The following is a 27,977-nucleotide window of genomic DNA, read 5'->3' as shown; positions in this document are numbered from 1 at the left end:
CTTCGTCCTAAAAACTGCGGCTGCACGGCGGGGAGGGCAGCTGGCGATAAATTTCTTAAAATAAGCTACGCAGCCTTTGCAGCTGTGTTCTTGTTTTTTTATTTTACAAAAACACTGGAAAACTAAAACGCCAATAAGTTTTTACCTATTATTTTGGATTTAAAAAATGACCCGTAGCACAGTAACGGGTTTGCTGGTCGCGCTGTGCATAAGCAATGCTGTGCGTTGTATGCCGCAGTCGACAGGGAAGAATAAGAGACAAGCCCAGGAACAGATTCTGCTTGACGCAGCTCTTGAAGAGTCTGGACTTCATCCTGCACTTCAGAGTAAGTTTGTTTCATGAAGTAACTGAGAGCGTTAGTTTAGTTTTATGTTTCACGCGAATGTAAAACTGGTAATATTCCTCTTTTGGCAACTTTAGTTTACAAACAAACCTGCGCAGGGGATATAAATATACAAAACTGGATTTATTTTAAGTTTTACCTTCATCAATAATTCAATGACATAATAAGAGTGAAAAAATGAGTGCCATTTGATTTCTTTGACGAATTACAAACATGCATTAATGACTCATGGACATTTCTTTATAGATAGCTGCACAGAGAATGGCCGTTTTTATCGAATGAACGAGCAGTGGGAGAGACCGTACATGGGAAGTATTTTAGTCTGCACTTGTCGAGGAACATCGGGAATTACATGCGAATCTAAGCCTGCAGGTGAGAGAGTTTATTACAATTTGTAAAACGGATAAAATGTTGGAGCGTTGTCGTAAAGCGCGAGCTGGTCCAGCTACCGTGCTTGCGCAATTACGCGCGCGCCTCCACCCGGTCCCGTGTGACCCAGTCTTCCAAGTTTGTTTGCGGCTAAAAAACTCGCGGGTCCTGACACACTAAAACGTCATGTCTATACCATCCTGCAGCTGAAGAAACATGCTACGACACAGTCAACTCAAGGTCGTACAGAGTCGGAGAAACCTACGAGCGACCGAAGGATGGCATGATCTGGGACTGCACGTGTATTGGCTCTGGAAAGGGCAAAATTAGTTGCACCATAGCAAGTGAGTACAACCCCCAGACAAGTTCATGACGTGTGTCTCCCTTGTTAGTAGTGTGCTGATTAACACCCCCCCCCCCCCCGACAGACCGATGCCACGAAGGAGGGCGTTCCTATCGAATTGGAGAGACTTGGAATCGGCCTCATGACACCGGGGATTACATGCTCGAGTGCGTGTGTCTTGGTAACGGAAAGGGAGAGTGGACCTGTAAGCCTGTTGGTAAGAACCATGTAACGTTCAAGTAAAAAGGCAGTGACGTCGACAAAACCTCTTGTCCTCTTTAAGACCTATTGCGCATATCTGCAGTAGTTCAACAGCATCGATTCTCTGAAACTCGGGACAATATTTAAACTAATGGCAAATATTTACCAGGGCAGTGGGCGCCATATGAACAGTGAGACAGCTAAACAGCCATGCACGAGCTACACATTTGATCGTCGTACTTATCGATGTGTTTTATCGATGTGTAAACTTGTTTGTTTAGTCGTTAATTTCCAGTGGTGATTACCACAGGTTCAGCTATTTAGCCTATGATTAATCTTAAATTAATGTATTTTCAGGACTCTGTAAAACCAGCCTACGTCAAATTGAGGCAGACATGATGAATTTCCATCTATTACACATTTTTGAGGCTATGTTATCGCCTTCTTGAGATTGTTTAGGCAATCCTGAGCTGTTATCTCAGCTTGAGCAGAAATAAGCTGACAGTCATTTTGCCCTGTGCCCTGCAGCTGAGCGATGCTACGACACCTCCGTGGGCACCTCGTACGTGGTTGGGCAGACATGGGAGAAACCCTACCAGGGCTGGATGATTGTAGACTGCACTTGTATGGGAGAAGGTCATGGACGCATCACCTGCACCTCCAGGAGTAAGTAGCATGTCCAATATGACAGCCAGCCTGTAGGCTGAGAGAGAGGGAATAAGACAATACATGCATTTAGATCATAATGTTTGGACACAAACATTCTGTTTTTACTATCTTATTATACTAATATGGTAAGTAGCATAAAAAGAAATGAGTATATATCTTCCATCTATACTGAAACTGGATATTTGAGCAGGTGAAGTACCACCTTGACCGGAGTCACCTCAGGTCAGCAGTACTCAGTGGCCAGATATAAAAAAGTGCAAACATCTGAAATAGTTTCGAGTAGCAAGCACAGAGAGTCATTCACAAGATTATAGGGTAAGGCCAGTTGTTATACAATCATATTTGGGTAGAACGTGTGATCTCATAGGAATCAAATTGCCTTATGGAGATACTGGACTAAAAGTGCAGCCAGTATGTTGTTTGCAAGTGTGCTTTGACTGAGACACTTGCACTAGAGCACAACCGGCAGTATTTTGGTACCAGGCCTCAGATGCCCTCATCCATGCTTTATCCAAAGAATCATTATTTTCCTTATGTTAGTCCACTGCACCACCCTTACTCATTAATAATAAAAAAAACCTTAAAGCTAGTTGCCCATTTAACAGACTTCATTCCACACCCAGCATTACCTCAACTTCAGTCAGATCCCTCACAGCCCTTTAAACACTTTCTGTAGCTGCGCCCTTCTTACGTCATTCCCAGAGAAGTCCACAGGGATGTGACCAACATCAGAGAGACCAGTGTCAGAGAGACCAGCGTCAGAGAGACCGGCATTTTAAAGGATTAAGAGAAATGGAGTGAGGGAAAACAAATGCAGTTAAGAACATTAGAAACTAAATGGAGAGAAACAAGAGAGCGATGGAGTGATGGAGTGATGATTACATCTTTAAAGCATTTTACTTGGGCATCTGAAAGATAACAATGTTTAGGACAGCAATGTCTAAAAAAATGTCATGAGGAAAGAAGACATTGTCCTTTAGGAAAGACTGATCATTGAAGTTATATATACATTATTTATAACCTAAAGAAATTATTTCACTGCCATTTACTCTGTGACCTCCAATTCCCTCAAACCTTTGGCATCTTCAGACCGCTGTAACGACCAGGACGTCCGGACGTCATACCGCATTGGTCAGACCTGGACCAAGGTGGACTCCCAAGGGCACATGCTACAGTGTCTGTGCATGGGCAATGGGCGTGGCGAGTGGAAGTGTGACAGACACTCATCAGTGCACACCGCACTTGGTGAGCATTCTGCTCCACACCAGCCATAAGGCAATTCTACCAGGTGTCTACACAGCTGGCATCCGTGGTTTAAAGAGTCGAATAATAACACTTAAAACATCCAGTTATTTTGGGTAACATGCAGGTATTGTCAAATCTTTGTATATTTTGTGTTGTGCATGTAGACTGAGGCTGATTTACTAGAAATCACTGATTAGATCATTAAGGGGCCAGTCCAGCATTAATCATTTTCTTGCATACTAGCATTATAAGAATTTCTGAGCTCATCTTTTGAGCATTTGTGGGTCCTGTTGTAATCAAGTTAACTCTAGACTCTTCAAGCTCTTTTTCACTGAGCACTGAAGCCATGGTGTGCTAAGTCTCCTAATCTATGCTGGCTTGGTTCTGTGAGCAGGCTCCGGCTCTACTGCAGTGGCCCGGGTCAGGCCCGTGACCCACCAGGTGAACATTCTGCCCCAGCTCGTGGAGGAGGAGGGCTCCTGTCGCACAGGCACCGACATCGTCTACTACAGTGGAATGCGCTGGGTCCAGTCGCAGGGCAACCAACAGATGCTTTGCACTTGCATCAATGGAGGCATTGGCTGCGAGGAGTGGGGTGCGGTAGTGAATCCAGACGCCTCTCCACAGGCTTAACCTTCAAACCAAGGATACCGTATGTCTGAAACGCAGTCACGTGACCAGATGCTCCCCACTTTTTTTGCCTGCACAGACGATCAGTCACAGGTGTATGGTGGGAACTCCAATGGGCAGCCATGCGTGTTCCCCTTTCAGTTTGAGGGAAAGACACACTACTCCTGCATCTCAGAAGGCCGTTCTGATGGGCAGCTGTGGTGCAGCACCACCTCCGATTACGACAGCGACGGACAGTATGCTTTCTGCACCCAGAAGAACTGTAAGTCAAGCATTGCTTAAGGCTACCCTTACATATTTTTGACATATATTTGGCTTTCTGTACTTGCTAACAGCTGAGGATTGATTTCTAAGAAACCTAGATTCCATTTAAGACTCATAAATTTTGTAAATTATTTCAGCTAGCTTACATCTACAAGCTGGATTGTAAGCCCAAATAATCACCTTAGGAGTACTTTTTCTGGACCACCATTTAACTGAGGTTAGGCCATTCATGTCACCATAGATATTTAAGTGATACATTTGTAGTGAGAGAAAGATCATGCCTTGGTCTTGTCAAGCCGAAGAGTGCAGTGCTTAGAGTCAGCTGGGCGACGCCATTTTGTTTAGTGCGGTATGTGTAGGCCTGAAAGAAACGTTCTCCTGTAGGCCGTGCTTTACCTTTGGCTTCTCACCTCCCACAGTGATGGTGACGACACGTGGTGGCAACTCCAACGGAGCTCTGTGCCAGTTCCCCTTCCTCTACAATGGGCGTAATTACACCGACTGCACGGCGGACGGTCGGCGCGATGGCATGAAGTGGTGCGGCACCACCACCAACTACGACGAAGAGCGTCGCTTCGGTTTCTGCCCCATGGCCGGTGAGTGTGCCTTGCGGCTTTTGGGTTTAGCGATGGCAAGTCGACCATGTTTGCTTTTGTAGACACACCTGCATTTAATTTAACTGTACATAGCATCAAAACCAAGGCTAGCAGACTGTTGAGCTCTAGCAGACTGTTGAGGTCTCTGACCCGAGGCCCTTGACGCGACTCACACTAGAAACACCCATGCTAGAAGTCCTCAAAGCACACTAATGCTGAAAATCTATATGTAGCTTCTATTGGACACTGGTGGGTAACTTAGCCAGAGCAGAGGTTTTCAAGCTGTGGGGTGTGTCCCTCTAGTGGGATGTGTAAATATTGCAGGGTGGGGACACAGATGAGGGGCAAGATGGAAATTTGTTTTAAAAAGACTCCATCAAAAGACCTCCAACATGCAATTTCAATACTTTTAACAAACGTTTTTATGTTAGTTTGTTTTCACAGTAATAAATGGTCAAAAACAGTGTCACATGAGAAATTTCGCATTATGTTACACACATGGGCTGTGTTAGTTTAAATGCCGGCAAAAGTGTTTTTAGTTCGTTTTAGTTACGGGACCCCTAAAGTTCTTCAGAAACTGGCAAGTGTGCCTTGGGTGGAAAAGCATAAATATGGCTAGACCAGAGTAAACGAGCATGAAGATGGTAACTATGATTTAGGTTGTACTTACATGCTCATTAGATCCTTCCATAGGCGAGCAGGTACTGCTGGACAGGCCTTGGTACTGCTGGACTGACTTGCCCATTTTGCTGAACTGGCTTTTCCCTCAGTAATTACCTTTTAATGGAATCGGCCACTTTGGAGCCCAAGGTCGTTAAACTACTGGCCCTACAATTGTGTTCAAGAGCAGGCTTTTAAGGGTCATTATGAGCATGGGAGTCTTTATGAGCACATTATGAGCATGTAATAATTGGTCAAAATGAGCTGCTGATTAGCGGCTCCACTGGCCAGGGTGGCAGGGTCGACTCTCATGAAGAAGCACTTGCTTGCTTTGGCGTACATCCAGAAAGTGCCAGGCACAGGCGCTGACATAGATCCAGTTATATATATATTCCTTCTGACCAAGCAAACATGCTTACACTTAGCCTGAACTCTCTCTGCCCTGGTTTCCCCTGCTCTAGCTCATGAAGAGATCTGCACCGTCAACGACGTGATGTACCGACAGGGTGACGAGTGGGACAAACGGCACGACACACTGGGTCACATGATGCGCTGCAAGTGCGCGGGAAATGGCCGCGGCGAGTGGAACTGCATTGCCTACTCGCAGCTCCGAGGTGCAACAGCTGTCGCCACAGTGTCGCTAAAGCTCTGAACACATGACATCACATCACATCCTGTCTGCTGTTTAGCCACTCACGGCTATGACTCAGTGACAAGTTGCAAGTTGCAATTTGATTCTGTGAACAATCCAACTAATGCAATGGGAAAGACAACAAGCAATGCAGTGTTGCGGGAATGTGTGTTTCGCTCACGCCCTCCTGCTGCATTGATGGCCCTCATGTTGCACTCTTTGTCTACAGACCAGTGCATCGTAGACGGCCTGACGTATGAGGTGAACCAGACCTTCGACAAGCGCCACACTGAAGGCTACATGATGAACTGCACGTGTTTCGGACAGGGCCGCGGACGCTGGAAGTGCGATGCCGTAGGTAAGGTGGCCCATTACGGCCCCTTCCGCTTCGACCGTCTCTGACTTGTCTTTCCTTTACCATCAGCGTTCTGTTCGGCTGAGACTTTGTTCGTAGTATGCGAAAGCTTTTTCTGCATCTGTCCAGCCAGCAATGGCTCATGCTTCCTGACATTTTCTGGGATAGATTGAATGGACAATGTCTTTTGGCTTCTTGCCGACACTACCATGTAGAGAGAGTAGAGAGAAGGAGAGAGGAAGGGAGAGGGAGAGAGTGTGAGAGAGTGTGAGCACCTTCGTCAGTCGTCTGGCCTGACCAGCACCTTTCCCGAAGCACTCAGCCCACATCAAAGCAAACCATGCAAGAAGGCCAAATCACAGATGTTTCCTGTGTTGCTTGAGAGTGAAAGGTCATTTACGCTTGGCAAATGTTTTTCTCGCCTCGCCAGATCAGTGCCAGGAACCCGAGACCAAAGCATTCTACCAGATTGGTGAAACATGGGACAAAGTCATCCACGCTATCCGCTACCGCTGCTCCTGCTATGGCAATGGCGTTGGAGAGCTAGCCTGTGAGCCTCTGCAGTCCTCAGGTACGCCGTTTAATATGGCCACCTCTACTTAGCCTGGACTTTATACACCTGGGCGGCCACACTTTCCATGCTTCACGTGAAAATCCATCAGGACCATGAAGTGTGCTGTCACAAATGGTAGTCTGTTACAAAATAGTCTCTACAGTTTACTGCAGGTCTGCGAATTAACTTTACAGTGATACAAGGTGGTCAGTGAGTTTTTATTTTAGCTTTGGTCAGACATATTAGAAATCTGATAAAACATACTAATTGTAAAATAATTGTAGTGAGAAGGCAAATTTCCAAGAACCAGGGAATTTCATAATGTGCTGTTAATCCTGAACTGAGTTTGGACCTTAGTCAGTGCACTGCTGTGTTGGTCTTGACACTACCAACCATTGCCCCAGTCTTCCATTGATTATTACTCAGTGTTTGACTTTGACTACACCCCAACAAAAGAGTTACCCCCCCACACAATTACTGACATCACATTTTGAAAAGAAGCCGAGCCAATATGTCCCTCTCCATAGGGTGGCAGGGGGCACTTTGAAGATGCCCAAATGCCCTTCAACTTTTATAGCCTTTCACACTCACCCCACTTGTGCTGCGTTTTCTCAGCTTTGCTTTGCAATGCTCCAATTACGTGGAAATTCACAGCATTGTTTTTGTTTGTTTTGGTGAGGAGGACATTCATTCTCTCTCCATTTGGTGACAACTCAATGGTAGAAGTAAAGTGTGACCTTCATTTGTATCCTTTTGTAGAGTGAGTTATTGGGAAAAGTTGTGTTTGGATTCTGAGATATTATTAATGGAGTGTTGGTTATGGTGAGATATTAGCAATGGTTAGTGTTAGATCTTTTTCATTGAAAAATTAAACTTGCAGTTGCACAAGGAATGTTACATTGATGTCAGTGATTCACAGCCGGCAGTAAATTACTTTTGTTAGTACAAATCAATATTAGCTGGCTTGTTTAACATTTAACCTAATGTTTTGAGAAGAGGAACAATGTTTTGTGGACTGTCAACAACCAGGCAGAGCCTATCTCTGTGTTTAGTGCCTATCTCAGTATTTACTGACTATCAGCTTTTAAAGCAGATATCGACAGGCTGCTCTCAATTACAGTCTCAACATATGCTTTTATGCAGAATTATGTCTGCTCAAATATATTACAAAATTTAAGGCTATTGACACTTTTATGGAAAGTGTTGCATGTCAGACAGGTGTTTGACAGAGTCTTACTGACCAAAAACATTTTAATAACCTAAAAGTGGTCATATTGCTTTCAGCTCTGTATGGAATCGACTGGGTGGTCTGTCATCTCGCAGTAAGCCATGTGTGATTTGCAGCCGTAGGCAAATGTTAGGAATTCCTCTGTATTTTTCTGTCTAATCAGGCCAGTCAGGAGTGATAAATAAATGAGCCAAAAACGGACGCAGAATTTTTCTCAACACAATCAAAAGCTGTGACTGGCTTTGGTCCATCGTTCTTACTTTGATGCTCAACAAATGTCTGAGGGTTTAAAAAAAGTCACTTGCTCATAGCTACACAGAAAAATTAACACATTAATACAATGACTTGAAATGCTGCCAAAATTCAAATCAGCTAGATGAATGCATGGCTCAGTGGATGAGTTGTTTGCATAGGCTTGATCATGGTTGTTACTTCTCCCACCAGTTCCAGTACGTGTGATCATCACAGAGACAGGAAACCAGCCCAACTCTCACCCCATTCAGTGGAATCCACCCTCGACGGCCCATATTACCCAATACATTCTCAAGTGGAAAGTGGTACGTTTCTCTATATGCCAAACCCTGCTGTAGGGTTCACAAGGCTGAACATGAAGGTCACATCTTCATTTAGATTAAGTGGAATGGATGTAGTTAGATTTCAGCATTGTTGCTGGCATCAATGCATTTTTCTCTGATAGAAAAACATATTATTGAAGAGATATTTGACATTTATAACAATTACAAATATATTTGTAGTGTTAACAATTAAGGTTCCTAAGGGTTTAGGACAGGCCTGTCAAAGTCATGTTAAAGCAGGTCAGTCACCACACTGTGTCCTGTTCTTCTCAGACGAGGTTTTGACACCACAGTACTACATTAAGTAATATTAAAAATGCCTGATTCAATTCATCAATCAACTGCCAGGTTTGGTAGATGTGTCTGAGCAGAGCATATGCTAAACTTTGGCTGGACTCTGGCCCTCCAGGACTGGACTTCCACACCCCTGCTTTAGAACATTAAGAACAACAGCATGACTTGACCATCATGGATTTAGTTTGTTTATTACAATGTGTTATTGGTCAGGCTGCGTCCTGTTCAGAGGGCCAGTATTTGGTCCTTTGAAGTCTTTGAAGTGGTTTATTGGTTTGGACAGGAGAAGGTGTAATATACATCAGAATGTGGTGAAACTTATGCATGCACACATGCACACAGTATACTCTCTTTCTACTCATATTTCCAGTGGTTAGCTAAGAGGTGTCAAACACCAGCAGTTTGGTGAATTCTCTGTACTACTAAACCTGGTAATAAATTCACAAGGAATTACCGGATGATGCTTGACTTCATTTCCCCAAGGACTCCAGTTTGACATTTCTGTATTATTAAATGTTTTTTTTTCCAATTTGGGAAACTGGCCTGAAAGCCTGGATAAGGGCCTAGCACTTGGAAGCCACAGCAGGGTTGGCTGTTGGGTAATAGTCTGCACTGCTATGAATGGATCACAAACAGGTTCAAAACATGTGAAGCAGACATTTGAGTAATCACGCAGACTGTGGAAAATATGCAGTGCCGTCATCAAGCCAGAGAATGTTGAGGGATTGATGGTGTTGGACTGGAGATAGCTGTTTTTGACCGGCCCTGCTGTGTTCTGCCTGTCTTGTTTTATTTTGGACAGAAAAACACGCGTACCCCATGGAAAGAGGCCGTCATCCCTGGACACATCAACTCCTACACCATTTCAGGACTTAAGCCGGGTCTGACCTATGAAGGTCAGCTCATAAGCATCCTTCGCTATGGCCGCAGAGAGGTCACGAGATTTGACTTCACCACCTCCTATGGTTCTTGTAAGTGTTCTTCTCTTCTCTCTTCCTTTCGAAGTGTCAATCAATGCTTCAGTCAAAAAAGTTTCATTAGTTTCCTTTGTTCCTTAGTTTCCTTTGCTCCTTTGTTTGGCTGACACCTTTCATGCCTGTCTTTCCTCTGTATGGACCGAGCTTCACTGCTTAACACTACTTTGAATACTTTCATTGTCTGGAGCTGCCAGGAGGAACGTGGACGCACCCTTCAGGGCACTTTCCCTTCTCACTGTTACTCTCGCCATGTTCACTCTGGAACTAACACCAGACGTCTGTAAAGCTGCCTGAGGTCTGCTGTAAAGGACCAGAATACCAACAACAAAGCTGAACCCATGACGTGTTTTTTTTTTCCTCCGTCTGTCCCAGTGATTCCCACCGAGGGCGTGACCACACAGCCCGCTCCCGTCCTCGACACCTCAGAGTCCGTCACTGAAATCACCTCCAGCAGCTTCGTCATCTCCTGGGTGTCGGCGTCTGACACCGTGTCGGGCTTCCGAGTGGAGTACGAGCTCTCGGAGGAGGGAGCCAAGTCGAACGTGATCAGTAGGCATTACCCTGAAATAGCCCAGCAGTCTTACACATTAAACAAAAACATTATGTGCAAATTACTGATATATTCCTTTCTTAGTGCCTCTTCTATATGTTTGGAAGTCTAATCTACAGTTTTAGATTTGTGAAATATTGTTTCTTGCAAATATTTAAATATTATCAAATAATCAAATGGTATGTGTGGGTTCAGATCTCCCACGCACGGCCACCTCAGTGAACATAGAGAACCTCCTTCCTGGCCGCACATACAACGTGCAGGTTTTCGAAGTACAGCCAGAGGGAGGGACCAATGTTATCCTGACCACCACGCAGACCACTGGTACGTGTCCTGTTCATTTTCTCTTGTTCAGAGGTGACACTACGCCTCTGCGTCTTAGAGGGCAGTGTTTCTGCATTCAGTTCAGTTCAAAGTCTTCCTCGCGGTCCAATCATATGGCCTTTCTTTTCTCAGCTCCTGATGCACCAACTGACTTCAGAGTTACGAATGTTGAGGAGACATCCATTGCGATCTCATGGACAAAGCCACAAGCACCGATCACTGGTAAAATTTGAAAAGTCCTGCAGTGCCATGACAAATACAGTAAGATGACAATATAGTCAAACTTGAGACCTTGCAACAGTCAGCAAACTAATACTAAATACTAGATTGTACAGATTGTAATAGGTTGTAGTAAATGTGTTTGTGTGTGTACAGGCTACCGAGTGCTGTACACCCCATCCATCGAGGGCAGCAGCACGGAGTTGATCCTCCCCAGTACGGAGACCTCTGTGACCCTGACTGACCTCAGCCCCGGCTCAGTGTACAACATCACCATCTTTGCAGTGGAAGACAACCAGGAGAGCGAGCAGGTGTTCCTGCCCGTCACCACAGCTGGAGAAAAGCAGCCAGGTAGGGCAACTGTGAGCCATGATGACTCAGTGGTCATTACAAACACCAAGAATGAGTTTGGATTCAGGGGCCAGGACCGAGTATCAGGGCTGGGTATCAGGGTATAATCTACTTCGGAGCTTTTATTTTCCTATGGATCTCAGCTTTGGGTGAACCAGCCGTGGATGGGATCACAGATCTTCATAACATTGCTTGCAGAAAACACTACATACACATGACATATTGATCACAGGATCAGCGACGTTAATAATCAAGCACTTTTCGAAGTAGTCCTCCTTGTAGTTGGTTTCTGCATGTTTTTATCTCAGCATGGTGCACTTAGCTGGGTGTTCCAGGTCCTGGCTAGCTCCAAGAGCCATGTGACTCGCAGAATGCTCTTGAGCCAGGAACAGCTTCTAGAGACTGCAGACTGTTCATTGCTCTGCTGTTTTCCTCAGCACCAGCCAACTAGCACTTCACCACAACCACAACCACACACACACATACACACACACACACACACACACACACACACACACACACACACACACACACACACACACACACACACACACACACACACACATACACAGTCACCTGCTCATCTTTCAAAGGAAATCTTACTGTTTATGCAGTTGTCCCTCTTCTTGAAACGGTAAAGCCATCCAGCCCTTACTTTCTACCAGTATGGGACAGATACATTTCTAACATATGGGATCTTCTAGTTCTTCTGGTTGAGAAGATCAGACAGCCCCAAGGTCACTTCTATGTCAAAATATCAAGCTAATCTAGACTACATCAAGCAATGGTTTAAATGTTCCAGTGATGAACACATAAAAGGGTCATAAAATCATAAAAAGCATTTCATGAAGTTTGAGTGTTTGTGATTACACAGGCATTTTTATAATGAAAAGAGTTTCATATAGCTCTCTGGGGGTAGTTCTCTTCGTGTTGCCTGTTTCATTGACTCTACTGGTTTTCCCACTGGGTCCCATTGGAAAAGTAGCCTGCTTATAATTGATAATGTTATGAACCAGGTGTAAGTTCTACCATTAAAACCTTGTACACAAATACAGTAAAGGTGGTGTAATATGGGAAATAATAATAATAATTATAACTATGTATAATAACGAATAATAATAATGAATAATAACTGCTGTGTCGTGCATTCATAGAACCTGTCAATGTTCTTCGGTACACCTGTTCACAGAGGAAGTCTCTGCTCCAACGGACCTGCAGTTCTATGAGGTGACTGATGTCAAGATCATCCTCACCTGGGTGGGCCCCCCGACCGAGGTGTCGGGCTACCGGGTGACCTTTGTGCCGGTGACCTCAGATGGGCGGAGCCAAAAGCCACTGCAGCTGCCCAACACACCCAACGCCTACGCTGAGGTGACGCGCCTGCAGCCAGGCACGCTTTACCGCTTCCACGTCTACGCCATCAGTGGAGCAGCAGAGAGTGAACCACTGGTGGGCGAGAAGTCAACGAGTGAGTGCATACGAACACACACACACACACATACGCACACAGACGGATGCACACGAACACACACATGCACATGGACGCAAACGCACATGCACATGCCTCAACACAAATGTGGATGTGCGCACTCACGTATATACCGACACGCATACTCACACACATGCCCATACATACATGGACACCCATGCAAACACACACACATAACACATGGATATCGACAGACACACAAACACACATGTAGACAGACATAGGCTTACACCACATGTAAACACACACAGATAATACAAAGGCACAAATAAAACATATATACACTAATACACACAGAAATGACAACCTGGTTTACCAATAAGTGTCAAAATATTCGTCACAAATAATCTCTCTTAATTTACATTAACAGAGCGATTTACAGTATCTATTTAGAACTCTATACTCAACTCTATATATTCAAATGAATGAGCATAGATTAAACATAAATCAAAACCATAGTCACCTGACCCATGATCTCTGTGTTTGCTCCAGAGCCGGACGCACCCAGGGACCTGCGCTTTACCGATGTCACGGAGGACAGTGCCCTGGTCATGTGGTCCGCACCCACGGCTCGGGTCACGGGCTACCGCCTCTTTGTCACCATGGGCGGCGCCACGCCTAAACTGCTGCGGATCCCGGGCAGCGAGACGCAGTTCGAGCTCAGCAGCCTGCAGCCGGACACGGACTACATAGTCGTGTTGCACTCAGAGCAGGGAAGTGTCCTCAGTGAGGGAGTCACTGGCACCTTCACCACCTGTGAGTTACCGTGCTAACCATCAATCAATCAATCAAAGTTTATTTGTATAGCGCTTTTAACAACTCAAGTTGTCGCAAAGCAGCTTTACAGGGTTTACAAGGTTAACAATACTATGGGTCCAGAACCCTAATGAGCAAGCCAAGGCGACAGTGGCGAGGAAAAACTCCCTATGCTAACGTGCTAAAGCTAACATGCTAAACATGGCATAAAAGGTCCATTGAGAGCCAATGGGCGCTAATGAGCAGAGGCCATGTTGTGTTAATGTTAATGAACAGAGACAACAATGTGCTGAAAAATGAGATAAGGGACACCATTATTATTTAGTGCCACCAAAAAATGAATAAATAAATAAATAAATAAAGGGAACCTGCTAATATCACCTGTCAAAAAGTTTTTAAAGGAACAATTATACTTAGAAATATTCAAAAATATCTCAAATGTGTTAGCCAAAAGTGACAGCAGAGAGAAGGTAGGAGTTGGACATTCTTATGTTAAGTATAAACTCATTCTTTTGTTAAGAATTTTTGTGGTGACCAAATAGCATACCATTTGCATAGTGTCTGCATGAGACTGCATTTGATAGATGTGCTTTGAAATCTGCATTTGGTAGATGTGCTTTGAAATGATCAGCGTTTTCCCATTTTTTATTTTCTTTCTGTTTGAACGATTTAGCAGGCTCCCTAATTGTTCTGTTTCTCTCCCTTAGCCCTGCCCATGGGCAATGCTCCTCGTTTCACCACCGACGTCACTGACACCTCCATCATCATCTCATGGACCCCTGTGCAACGTTTCAGCTACAAGGTAGGAAATAAAAAAACTCCATATCCAAGAACGACATAGTGCTACAATCTTCCATATAAGGATTGATTAACACAGACTCTGCAGGGCCACAGATAATTTATTGATCCCTCTAATCTAAGCCCTCAGATTCAACTCCTTACCTTAACTTTAATCCTAGTTAATCAATATGGGTCAGTCAAACACGTTAAACACTGTCACCTGCAGTGCTATGTGCTACACAGTCAGGCGGTAATTTCCCTGCACTATACACCCCGCAGTAGACACCTACAGCATCCAGGATTTTACAGTAAGAATAAATTCCAAGAAAGGCACTGAACATAAACGGAACTTACAGTCTATGGTATGTTTCAGTTATAATATTGAACTGTCTATGAGCCAAATTGTAGCAGTGACAAAAAGCAGAATGTAAAGATCAAATTCTTCATCTACTGACTTCATCTACTGACTTTGTTTCAGAACTTATTCCTTGGTTTATGTGTATGTGTGTGTGTGTGTGTGTGTGTGTGTGTGTGTGTTACTCTCAGCTTTCAGTGAAGCCAAGCCAAGGCGGTGAGGCATCCAGAGATGTGACTTCTTCCTCAGGAAGCATTTACATCTCTGGCCTCACTCCCGGAGTGGAGTACACCTACAGTGTCCAGCCCATTATGAACGGCCGCAAGCAGGGCAAGCCAATCACACGCACGGTAGTTACAGGTAAGCAGCTCATTCACCAGCAGACCACCAGCAGACTCTGCTCTCTTTGAAAACCCTCTTTCAGTGGTGCTTCCTCTCTTTTCTCACGCTCGGCCTTCTCGTCCATTGCAGAGCTGTCTCCCCCGACCGACCTGAACCTGGTGTCCAATCCAGACACGGGAGAGCTCCGGGTGAGGTGGCGTGGCAGCCAAACACCAGGTAAATACCCACATGCCCTTGACCGAGCTTAGCAAAGAAACTTGTTCAGACCTTCACCCTCTGTGTCAATGGGGGTGGAAAGGATGTGCAAATATAATGTGAACCAGTTGACCACCTGTGATTTTTTTCTTCAATTTGTTCTTTCCTTTCTGCCCCATTGAACATTTGCTTTTTCTACTCTTTTTCTTCCAACTTTCCTTCACTCCCTCCAACCCTTTCTGTCACCTACTCAGACATCAGTGGTTATCGAGTGATATGCTCCCCGACAAATGGGCAGCGTGGAAATTCCCTGGAGGAGTTTGTGAAGGCAGGACAGACCTCCTGCATCCTGGAAAACCTGAGCCCAGGCGTGGAGTACAATGTCAGCGTTTACACAGTCAAAGACCACTTGAAAAGCGAGCCAATCTCTGGAACAGTCACCCAAGGTAAGGCCTTTCCCACGGTCAGTAGGGTTAAGCTGGTATTATAAACACTGGCAAAGATATAGGCAAGACACCATTTTATTATTTTTTTATTTGAAGTAAATTTGTGTCCCTGTATGACATGAAGCAAGACTATCCCGTTTGGTCTGTAAAGCATCAAAAGCAGCTTGTGTGATCGTATGAGTGAATGTGTATACACGTTTCCAGTAGAGGTATTGAGAGCTGACATTTCCAGCCATGTTATGGATAATATCCAATGCCAGTCTTCCATTCCCACACCAAGACCTCCTACAGTTCCCGAGCGTTCCACTTTCCATAAAACCAAATACGTCTTTGTGCAAGACCCTCTTAATATTGAACATTTTCTGAAATATTGCTCTGGATGCCTGTAACCGTGTTCATGAGACATGAGAATTGCTTTGAGCAGAATCAGAGTCCTCTAAACTCCAGACTCCTGAATCTAGGTTGAGTTAGAAGATTGTAAACCAGCTGGTGTCCGACCAGCACTCATGAGCCATACGATGCTGCGTCAAACAGTTTTTTTAATTCTCGCTGCTGTCATGCACAATATAATTGCCTGTTCTAAACTGCTACTGAATATGATCTGAATTATCTGAATTTCATCGCTGAAAGAGTTCAAGACGAATCAACAGTGCCAAAGCTAGTTAAGCATGCGACCTTCTTCCACATGTGCAAGCTGACCAGTTTTTTGCTCTATTTTTCAGATTGCAAATTTCAAATCTTTCAAATTTTTTTTAATTGACATAGACTCAAAATGCTGCATGGCTGTTTAACATGTTTCTTTTAATATGATCACAGTCATAATAGTTCAAAACCTGCATAAGACCTGCATAGCAGTCATGAGCTTGGTCGGAAGTGTTTCTATATAATTCCATTTAATCTGTGAATCATTTAACGTTGGTGCATGTGTTGTGGTAGATAGCTCTCTTTTAAATCTCTTTTAAATCTTGGCTCTTTAATTTTTTATCTGGCTCTTCTGGACAATTCCATTGCTGATTGATCATGATTCTTGCTGTTGTGTCTTGTTCTATCTCTTCCTGTTTTCCTTATAAACGTGCTCGCGTTTATAATTGAACGTACTCTAGACATGCCGAAGGTGAGAGACCTTGGCTACATCAATGTCACTGACACTACGGTCGGAATTCGATGGACCCCACTAAATTATCCGGCCGTTATCGGATATCACATCACGGTAGTGGCCAGCAGTGAGACCTTGCCCATTCTGGAGGATTCTGTGGACTCCTCCAGCAGTTATTATACAGTTCGGGGGCTGGAACCTGGCATCGATTATGACATCAGCGTCACTGCGGTCACAGAGGACAGCGAGAGTGAGCCAGCGACGATCACCCAGCAGACCCAACCTGGTGAATTATCCCCCTGACTGTTCTTACAGGTTGTAGTTGAAAGGGCAGATGGACTCACAATGAATTAAATTGTTGTTTAAAACACAGTATTCAAAGTAAGGTTGTCAAACAATTAAAACAAACATAATTTTTTTTTCTTAGGAGTCTCATATTTAAGCAAGAAAATGAACCATTGAGGCGCTTATCTCTACTGAAACTTAGAATAGCATGAAAATATAACTGAATAACACGAAATACTCCCCATTACCTTAAATGTTACATGGTGTCTTTACCCTCTCTCACATATTAACAGTGCTAAGTTTTTATAGCTTGTATTGCTACCACTAGAAAGAACCGGACACTAATATTGGTAGCCTTCTACGTTCCTTACTGGCTGGTATAGTGAGAATCTTTGGAAGCCTTCCTTCTACTGTGGAAAGACGTATAAAGTGAAGTGTGGCTTGCCTGCGGACATCTCTGCAGTACCTGATGGCATGACGGTGGTGACATGACCAAGGAAATGCGATTAATTAATAATTAATTAATAATTAATGCAATATAAGTGCTATAATAACATGCATGAGATAAGTATGAAACTATTATTTGACAGCCGACATTTAAACATTCATTGCGCCTTTCTTCTATTATTGGAAACCCTGCATTTAGGGATTTATGCTATTACAATGGCTCACCAGTTGGTCATTAGAGCCAGTTCAGCAGATCAAAAATCCCACGCAATACAATTTTTGGAGCTTATGTGAGTTTGGTGCTAAATATTCCAAATTCATTTAATTGAATGGAGGTTAGCAGGAGAATCTTTTGCTACAGTGTGCGTGCCAGTACCTTAATCCAGGAATCCAAAACCTTCCACGTTTTCCTTTCTAGCCGTCCCATCCCCGACGCGCCTGGTCTTCGGTGAGGTGGGCCCAGACTCCATGCGCGTGTCGTGGACTCGGCCGTCCGTCCAGCCTTGGCAGATCAGCCGCTTCGTGATCCGCTACCACCCATCCAGCAGCGATGACGTTCAGGAAATCAACGTGGGTGGAGCCACCAGCACCTTCCTCCTGCAGAGTGAGGCCCTTTTTTGCTTACCTCTTACTTTCCTTTGATTTTCCGATCCTAAAGAGATGATTGACACAACCTCGGAGCCCCAGTTTAGTAGATCAGCGCCTTTCAGAGGGCCAGTGTTTATCAGCAAAATAATAATCGGTTTTGTTGTGCTTCCTCTGCTGTGTGTAGACTTACTGCCACTTACTGAGTATGTAGTGAGCGTGGTGTCTGTGTACGAGGAGAAAGAGAGCACACCTGTGATGGGCAGACAAAAAACAAGTAAGATCATCGCACACATAGTTCACTCAATTCAGCAGTATACATTTTCTTTCGGCTTCAGGAGGGACACTGTTCATACCTCCCAGCTTAACACATCTTATGAGTAGTGTGAGCAGTAATTATTGGGGTGGGGACTTACCCGTCTCAAAACAATTGCCTATGATTCAATTACAGACTTGAGAAGGGACAATTTTCTTGTGAATTGGTTTGACACTTTCTTTCGCTCTTTGCAGCGCTGGACTCTCCCACGGGCCTCGAATTCTCTGATGTGTTCACCAACTCTTTTACCGTGCACTGGATTGCGCCGCGGGCCCAAATCACGGGTTACCGCCTCCGCTACCAGCCCACCACTGGGGGGCGCCCCAAGGACGAGCGCCTGCCCCCGACACGCACCCACTATGTGCTGACGAAGCTGGAGCCCGAGACCGAGTACATCGTGCATGTTTATGCCATCAGCGGCAGCCAGGAGAGCTTACCGCTCACCGGGACCCGGGCCACCAGTAAGCCCCGCCCCCTCCTGCCATTCCATCTTCTCTTTAAAGGATTGCTCACGTTGTGAATGCTAACCCTCCAGTGGAACGACCATTCTTCTCGCAGTCTCTGATGCTCCCACTGACCTGGAGGTGACCTCCTCTACACCGACCAGCATCACCATCTCGTGGGAGGCGCCCGCTGTCCCAGTCCGTTACTACAGAGTCACTCACGGCGAGACAGGTTGGTGCTAGCTGCCACCTTTGTTATGCTAAGCGATACCTTTGACTTACCTAAAAGTGAATATTACATCTAGAAACCGCATCATTCTAAGTTTGGCTATTAATGCTACGAATATAAATTTATTATTATGTAGTATCTTTGCTCTCTGATTGGATGATGCGATTGGAATGTTTTTGCTTATTTTTTTTATCAATTTGCCTATTTATTTAGTTATTAATTAATTCTAATGAGGCATAACATGGCAGTCACAGCCTAACAGCTGATCTGGGTTTGGCTGGATTACAGGAGAGAGTGGCCCTGCCAAGGAGTTCACAGTGCCAGGCACAGAATCCAGCGCCACCATCAGCGGCCTGCGGCCAGGTGGCGAATACACCATCACCGTATACGCAGTGACTGGCCGCGGAGATAGTCCCGCCTCCAGTACGCCCACCATCATTACACACAGGACCGGCAGCCATGGTGGGTATCTCGAACAAGGATCACTTTTGTCTTCGCTGCCATGATGCTGACAGCAGGAAATACTGACCTAAGGGCAGGTGTTCAAATAACACTGTTTAAAACTGACCTAAGAACAGTTTCCATCCAGCATACAGTAAATAATACTGAACTTATTGATATAGACTTTTAACCAAGAGGAACAGTGGGAAGAATTAAACAGCTTTCCTTCACCTTTGAGGGAGTTTCTGAGTGAAGACACTTTTAAGAACGAAGCAGAAAAAGTGTGAATAATTTCACACTTGGTGCGCTTGGTGTAAAAGGAACAATCTGTCCCCAGATGTCCCCTCACCCTCTGCCTTGGACGTGACGAATATCCAAGACAGTGTCATGACCGTGCGCTGGAGTCCTGCCAAAGGGCCCATTACAGGCTACAAGGTCACAGGGGTTCCCCAAAGTGGAGAGGGTCCCACCTTCACCAAGGTGGTTGGTCCTGGTAAGTCTCTACAGCTCTCTCACTATAGCCACTGTGGTATTCACTGTGGTGTTCACTGTGGCCTAGTGTTACTGTGGTGTTCACTGTGGCCTAGTGTTACTGTGGTATTCACTGTGGCCTACTGTGTTAATGTGGTATTCACTGTGGCCTACTATGTTTCTATGGTGTTCTGTGTTGCTGTGGCCTATACTGTCACTCTAGTTTTCACTGCAACCTACACTGTAACACTGTGTTGTATCTTAAGCACATACAGAGCCTCTAGAAATGGTGGTATTGTTACTTTACATAAATATAAAAAAAAATAATATAAATACACGAATGGTGCTGTAGGTTGTTTCTTCTCTTCTCAGATCAGACAGAGTTGAAAATATCAGGCTTGAAACCTACGGTGGAATACACGATAAGTGTGCTTGCCATCAGCCCTGAAGGAGAGAGCCCCCCAGTGGTAGAAAGAGCAACTACAGGTGATAGTTTATTAGTTGTTTTAGCTGTACTCATTTTCACATATGCACATCTTACAAGACATCCAGTTTACCTAGTAATTAAAACAGAGCAGTGAAATATATTTGTGACACAATGTTAATGTTAACTATAAATGTACATTATTTGAGTGATTTTAAATAGTAATTAAAGAGTTACCTTTAGGTAACACAATTCAGTGATCAAAAGTTATAATCAGGTGTATACATGGTCCATCTTTGAAGAAAAAAATTAATTTACCTGATCGTTAAATTTAGATTTAAATGGTTCTACAATATTTCCAATCCAGCCATCTAAGCCCCAATGGTACTAGAATAACTAGATTTCTAAACCTCAGAACCTCTTTCTTTCAGGATCCAGGACCCATCCAGACCATTCAGGCCATCCTGGCAACCTGGCATTTGACGTGGACACCACGACCCTCAGGGTGTCGTGGAGCACCCCGGAGGGTCCAGTGACCGCGTACCGTGTGCTGTATTCCAGCCCTGAGGAGGGCATACGCGAGTGGTTGCCGTCCCCGCGGGGCTCCGACCACAACGTACTCCTCCGAGGTCTGCGCCCGGCCACCGACTACACCATCCAGGTGATCCCGATGAATGGCCGCAAAGCCGGAGAGAGTATGGAGGGCACACAGTCCACCGGTGAGAACCAATCACTGCACATGCTATGCCAGTTGAAAACTGACTGACTTTTACTGTTGTGTGAATTATATCTGGAGACCATTCATTCACACTTGGAAAAATTAAAATATAGGAAGAAATCACATTTTATGCATGATATATTTTTGCACTATGACTTATGATTTCATTCATTCATAATATATATACCAAATTCCTTTGGTACTTCAACATCAGAACATCACAACGGATTTTTGGTTGTGTCTGTATGATCGGTTGCTCCACCCCCTCCAGCCGTCCCCGCTCCTACGAACATCCAGTTTGGGGATGTTAGCCCCTCCTCCTTTGTTGTGCTGTGGAGGGCCCCGGAGGTCAGACTCAGCGGCTACCACGTGGTGGTCACCCCCAAGAACCAGCATGCCCCGCCCAAAGAGATGAATGTGTCTCCTGACTCTACACAAGTGACAGTGCCTGGACTCCTGGTAAATCAGATTCGTTGCTCAGCTGGCTGCTCTTCAGAAATGGGCTACCAAAACACTACCAACTACTGCTATACACATGACTCTATTGTACATTTGTTCACTAATCAATGCTGAATTTGCACATTCATACTGTGTGGATATATAAGACTGTATATGTGTGTATAGACACATATGGACATGTCTTTGTGTGTTGTAGGTCAAAAAGTGCTCTTGACTGTAAATCCACTATAAATATGCATATTCCAGTCAAGTAGCATGAATATGTACCATATGCATATGCAAAATTCCAGATTAAAACCCAATAAAGGTTTCCTGAAATGAGGTATGTCTGGCTGCAGGTGGCCACCGTGTATGAGGTTCACGTTCACGCGCTGAAGAACTCCCTGAGTAGCCGACCTCTGGTGGGAGAGGTCAGCACAGCTGAAGGTCAGTGGGCTGTTCTGCGCTGTTGGCCCTCCACATTTCCCCCACACCACAATATGACCGCATGAGTGGGACAAAAAAACCTGCAATTACAGTCCTGGCTTTTTTCCTACATTTTTTCAGAGGGAGATTATGCTTTTAACACATTTTAACTAGGGGTGCCAATAATTATGGAAAATGTATATGTAAAAACTTATTAATATTGAAAAAATGAATTTTAAAACACATAATTGTCCTGTATTATTAAATCATTTGTTATTATATATTTGTCGTGCAGAACATTCTGGGTGTTCTCTCTCACTGTGGATATCTTGGAGAACTCATAGAACGATCATATATGAATGAGCTAATTAGTGAAAATATTTTGGGGTGGCAGTTGTTTATTTATCTTGAATCATTCTAGTTAATGAATCCTTTGATTGGCCTTGCAGACATCAGCCCACCTCGACGTGTGCGCATCTCCGACTTGAAGGACTCCAGCATTACACTGGCTTGGCGTGCTAAGATCGAGCCAATGACAGGCTTCCTTGTGGAGGCCACACCCACCAGCGGAAGTCACGTACCCATAAGGAAGGTGGTGCACCCTGAAGAGCGCTCTGTCACCCTCACGGGTAGGACACGGTCACCATGGTGAAAGAAGAGGCTAAAATGGCTGCAGGGGTTTGGTGGCATTTAGAAGAGAGTGAGATCCCTAGCTAGTGCTGATGTAGACCTGGAAGCTTTGACTCATTCTGCTGCGACGTGACAGGTGTGGTGTCCACTGTTCCAGGTCTGCAGCCAGCCGTCACTTACACCGTCAGTGTCTACACCTTGAACGGAGAGAGTCGCAGCGTTCCTTTCACTCTCACAGTCACCACAGGTACGCACTCCACCTACAGCACGCAGACTAGGAGAACGACTGACATACTGCAGCTTAAAGACACTCACCATGACCCTTATCACCCTCACACACACTCACCTTCACACTCATCACCTACACCCACCCTCACACTCACCCTCATCACCCTCACACTCACCCGCCTCTCACCCTCATCATCATCACCTTCATTCACACTCACCCTCATCACCCTCACTCACTCAACCTCACACTCACCCTCATACTAACTTTCATCACCCTCACCAACATCACCCTCACACTCACCCTCACACTCATCGTGAGTTATGCAGTCAGGCCAGTGTAGTTTCTGCTGCACCAAAATGCTCCATTTCACCAGGTGAGTCTTGCTGATTCACATTACCTGGTACACAGACCGTATTTGCAGCTCTGCATGGGGGTTCAGTTTGGCTGATGTGGTGGTATAAGATTTCCTTTGAGATTACTGCTTTGGAATTTTAAGACAGTTTAGGAGAGATTTAAATATGAAACATGATTAAAGTCAGTATGTGTGTGTGCATGCGTGTGTGTGTGTGTGTGTGTGTGTGTGTGTGCATGCGTGTGTGTGTGTGTGTGTGTGTGCATGCACAGCTCCCCCGACTGTTCAGCCGCCCACCAACCTGCAATTCACATCCCTCACCCCAACCTCCATCTCCTTCACCTGGCAACCGCCCACCAGCTACATCACAGGATACTACGTCACCTATGAGGAGGCAGGCAGCAGCCCGCGTGAACTCTCCCCACGCCCACATGCTGGCATCAACTATGCCACCATCACGGGTACGATTGCCTACATATGTAAATATACATAAATATTATACGTACATTAATATAACAGTGGCATCTCATAGCAGGCAATCTAAATTACTTTTGTAGGTTTGAATCCAGCAACTGAATACATCATTAAGATCATTGCCCTTCAAAACACCCAAACAAGCCCCCCGCTAGTAGGCAAAGCCAGGACCCGTAAGTGTAAAATCACACACACACACACACACACACACACACACACATATATATATATAAACACGCAAAAACTAGAAAAAGAGAAAAACAAGTGTACTCCTTCAAAACCACCTTTTTGTTGTGCTATGGTAAAAGCAGACGAAAAGAGGTTTTGAGTTGCTAGCATAACTCTGCCTAACTGCTTCCTGAATAAACATGTTACGGCTTGCTCAGTGGCATTAAAGCCGATGACTAAAACCACTGTAGTTTAACGCATTGGAATATAGCTCATGTGGATGGGCTGCAACATAGACCGAAGTCTGTTCTTGGCAGAAATGCTCTTGTATATAAGTCTGTCTTTAACTGGAGGCAAGCTGCATTGCAGTGGCTGGTGCTTTCAAGACCCACCAAGGAGAAGCTTTTGTTTGTTAATGGCCTTAAAATTTAATCTCAGTTCAATTCTATATTTCAGTATAATGCTGTGTCTCCTTGGTTGGATCTTCACTGCCCCCTCCTGGCTGTTAGTCGCTACGGCAGCAGTCACCTCCCACTAACGCTTTGCCGCTAAACACCCTCTTCCGCTCAGAGGAAGCCACATCGCTTCTGCCCACCCCCCCGCGCCATGGCTCTAATGACCGCCTGGATGTGCCCGAAGAGGACGTGGATGACAACAGGGTACACGTGGCGGGGCCCACGGCCCAGCCGGATCTGGGCGGCCATGGGCAGCATGTGGAGTACACGGAGTACAACAACCGGCCAGGCCAGCCCAGCGGGGGCTACCGACCCAGCGTCACCCAGCCCCAAGTCCCTGGGGTTGGGGAGACACTGGTCTACGTTCCTCAGGCGGGACCGGATGGGGGTAGGGTGCCCGTGGTAGTCCAGGTGAGCGAGAGGGCCGGTCACGGCCTCCCTTTCGGTTTTCCAGAGAACCGGACCGGGACGCCACAGGAAGCACAGACCCAGACCACCATCTCCTGGCCACCCTTCCAGCATAGCTCCGCCTACCTGGTGTCCTGCCACCCAGTCACGCACCAGGAAGAGAAAATGTTCCAGGTAAAGAGCATGGAAGGATTCCAGGAATCCACATTGAGGAAGCAGATAATTTATTAAGTCATTTAATGAATTTGAAAAAAATGCACTTGAACGCAAACAAAGTTATGCTCGTGGTGTATACAGCAGGGGTAGGAAGGCTATTGAAAATCATCACCAGACTGGCCCTCCATTACAGATGCAGCTGCCTGGCTCCACCACCACCGCCACGCTGATCGGCCTCACATCTGGAGCCTCGTACAACGTTATCGTGGAGGCCCTGAAGGGGGCGCTGAAGCACAAGATCCTGGAAAAGATCATCACCGCTGGCAACACAGGTAGGAACTGGAGCAGGACTGCTACCACTGCAGCGAACATAGTCGGCTCGAGAGATGCAAATGCCATGCGTGTGTCCGTTGTCACCATGCCTAAGGGATTTGCGCTCATCCTTGTTGTTTATGACGTTCCCATTGAATTCTCAAATCTGTATTCACGGAATGGTGACAAAACATGAAAACTGGAAAAAAGATCCGCTTCAAATTTATTTGGTTTGAATTCAAGTCAAACGTTTCCCTACATACATTTATGTGAGCTTAGTGTAAGAATATGCATTTTTAAGAAAATTACTTAAAAATAATTTCTTTCACACTGACTTGTAGACCCAAGCAATAGACTTTTTCTCATTCAGATAATGTTTTCCACAAATAAATCTGTTTCACTTTCTCATCCACAAACCTCAGTTACAAGTGGAGTTGCTTCGGCCGACCGTGACTCGTGCTACGATACATTCACCGCCACCTACCACGAGGTCGGGGACGAGTGGGAGAGAATGTCCGAGACGGGATTCAAGCTCTGGTGCAGGTGCCTGGGTCTGGGAAGTGGCCACTTCAGATGTGACTCATCCAGTACGTAATCCAATGAGCCTTGTGCAAATGTGGAACCTGGACTTTACCAGCATGCTGCGTTTAAGTACAACCTGCCATATGTGTAACATCTAAAAAAAAATCTAAGAAAAAATAAATAGCCTGGTACTGTTTTTCTTTGAAAATGATGAGACATCAAGTCTGGAATGCCATCCATGAAAACCATGTCTTCCGTGAAACCATGCTAGACACCCAGTTCAGCTCCCAGGAAACCCACTGAAATGCATCTAATAGAGTGTATAGATTCCAACTGAGCCAGTAGTTTCCTGTGAAGAAGGAATATTCCAAACCACATGGAATGTGGAATGACATTCAGGTCGAGAGGAACTTCCAGAGGTATTGGCTAAAGCAGGCTGTTTAGTAGTAGTTCCATAATCACATCAACAATAAAGTATATAACAATAATCTTATTTCTAATTGATTTGAATTTTTAATTGATTGAAATAACAAAAACACAACATGCAGAATATTGTTAACACACATTAGAGGAGACTCCAAATGTGCTTCAGTCAGCTGCAGTTTTTTTGAGCTACATCATGTGATTAGTGAGTAGGGAACACATCAGCACACTGCTGAGAGCCCACATTTAATAACGTATCTGTCATAGCCCACATTTAATAACGTATCTGTCATAGCCCACATTTAATAACGTATCTGTCATAGCCCACATTTAATAACGTATCTGTCATAGCCTGCATCTAAGCTGCTGCCTTTCTATGTCACGTAGAGTGGTGTCACGACAATGGTAACAACTACCGCATCGGGGAGAGGTGGGACAGACGGGCGGAGAACGGTCACATGATGAGCTGCACCTGCCTTGGTAATGGCAAGGGAGAGTTCAAATGCGAGCCACGTAAGTCCCGCCTCACTCACCATGCCACTGGCCGGCAACCTGCTCTCTCCCTCAAATCGGCTCGAGAGCTGTGATATCACTCGAAGGCTGATTGGTGACATCAAATGTCACGTTTCAGACGAGTCAACGTGTTATGATGACGGGAAGACGTATCAGGTCGGCAACCAGTGGCAGAAGGAATACCTCGGCGCCATCTGCACATGCACTTGCTACGGAGGACAGCAGGTACGGCCATCAGTTTCACCGCCGCGTTACGACCGCCAGGCAGGCTGCTCAACGTGGCAATGAGTGTTTTATGGGGAATTTAATTTACTTCAAAGGATTTTCACAATCCTTTTAGTGCTGGTGTAGTTTTATGGGAAACGGCCTAGAGAAAAGGGGAGTTTTTTTTTTTACATGTCTCCTCACACTGCACATTTGTCGCCAGGGCTGGCGCTGTGAGAACTGCAGGAGGCCAGGAGCCGAGATCGACGCCAGCCTGCTGCAGCCAGTCCACTCAGACAAACTCAGCCCGCACCGGGACGGCACCCTGCGCAAAGTGGTACGTCTGCGTCCCATGCGGCACTGCGGACCACCTGCAGCAGGACAGCACTGATTTGTTTCTCATTCCCACAGAACATTCAGTGCCCCATCGAGTGCCTCCGCCCGGACCTTCTGGCTGATGCAGTCGCCAACCACAACCCCAGAGAGTGAGGTTGGAGAGCGCCCCCCCTCCGTTCCGTCACATCTCCTGGATGTTCCTCCCAACCCCCACATAATGGCGCTGTATGGTGATGTGATTTTGCGACTGTACTAACGCTGTAGTGCCTTAAAGCCCTCCTACTGTTCACCTTATCGGCAGCCGCTGTCCTGCTGCTGCTTCTCAACCAGCAAACTGACATGATTCGATAGTAACGCCACCCCCACCCCTTTGCTGACTGTAATTGGTTGTATTGTTGAGGCTAACTGATTGACTGCCATGTTTTTGTTGTCATTTTAAGACACTACATATATCTATATATAAAAAGAAAGCAATGATCAAATGTTACTATTGCAGTTTGTCAGACTGTAAATTTCAGTATTTTCAGCTGCATTTGAAGAACGAGAAAGTTTTGTGAAGCATGGCTGGAGTTATTCAGTTCAATAATAGAAAAAAAAAACAACAACCCAAAAACAATGTTTTTAACACATCAAGCCCTGTTTTGCAAGAATGTACCAATTAGGTTTCATTCCACCCTTGATGGGTTATAAAAAAAATGCTCATTTTCTATGGCTCAGGATTATTTGCTGCCAGCA

The 27,977-nt window shown here is 45.2% G+C and overlaps 1 protein-coding gene across 3 annotated transcripts; it reads left to right on the top strand.

The window, feature by feature from the left end:
* fn1b (fibronectin 1b) lies at positions 1–27,904 on the top strand. 3 transcript variants are annotated; one of them, XM_077023264.1, is made up of 46 exons: positions 1–326; positions 591–716; positions 920–1,057; positions 1,142–1,273; positions 1,786–1,923; positions 3,016–3,171; positions 3,566–3,766; positions 3,881–4,063; positions 4,485–4,661; positions 5,783–5,935; positions 6,182–6,310; positions 6,738–6,878; positions 8,533–8,645; positions 9,760–9,928; positions 10,307–10,483; positions 10,680–10,808; positions 10,941–11,030; positions 11,184–11,378; positions 12,568–12,846; positions 13,360–13,623; positions 14,331–14,425; positions 14,950–15,118; positions 15,230–15,316; positions 15,550–15,741; positions 16,845–17,123; positions 17,988–18,173; positions 18,342–18,431; positions 18,665–18,931; positions 19,029–19,145; positions 19,431–19,604; positions 19,921–20,076; positions 20,427–20,540; positions 20,910–21,197; positions 21,468–21,655; positions 21,994–22,081; positions 22,510–22,689; positions 22,848–22,937; positions 23,544–23,732; positions 23,829–23,918; positions 24,484–24,950; positions 25,126–25,264; positions 25,667–25,831; positions 26,577–26,702; positions 26,821–26,927; positions 27,130–27,243; positions 27,318–27,904. In XM_077023264.1, the coding sequence occupies exons 1-46, from the start codon at positions 167–169 to the stop codon at positions 27,393–27,395; spliced, it is 7,485 nt and encodes a 2,494-aa protein (XP_076879379.1). In that variant the 5' UTR covers positions 1–166; the 3' UTR covers positions 27,396–27,904. The 3 variants fall into 3 exon arrangements, with proteins under 3 accessions (XP_076879379.1, XP_076879381.1, XP_076879380.1); XM_077023266.1 differs by having other exon boundaries at positions 2–326; positions 24,823–24,950; XM_077023265.1 differs by lacking the exon at positions 16,845–17,123 and having other exon boundaries at positions 2–326.
* Positions 27,905–27,977: the final 73 nt, after the last annotated feature.

This window comes from Brachyhypopomus gauderio, chromosome 12 (genome assembly GCF_052324685.1).
Source record: "Brachyhypopomus gauderio isolate BG-103 chromosome 12, BGAUD_0.2, whole genome shotgun sequence".
NCBI classification, from domain to species: domain Eukaryota; kingdom Metazoa; phylum Chordata; class Actinopteri; order Gymnotiformes; family Hypopomidae; genus Brachyhypopomus; species Brachyhypopomus gauderio.
This window is presented reverse-complemented; position numbering and strand designations above follow the sequence as displayed.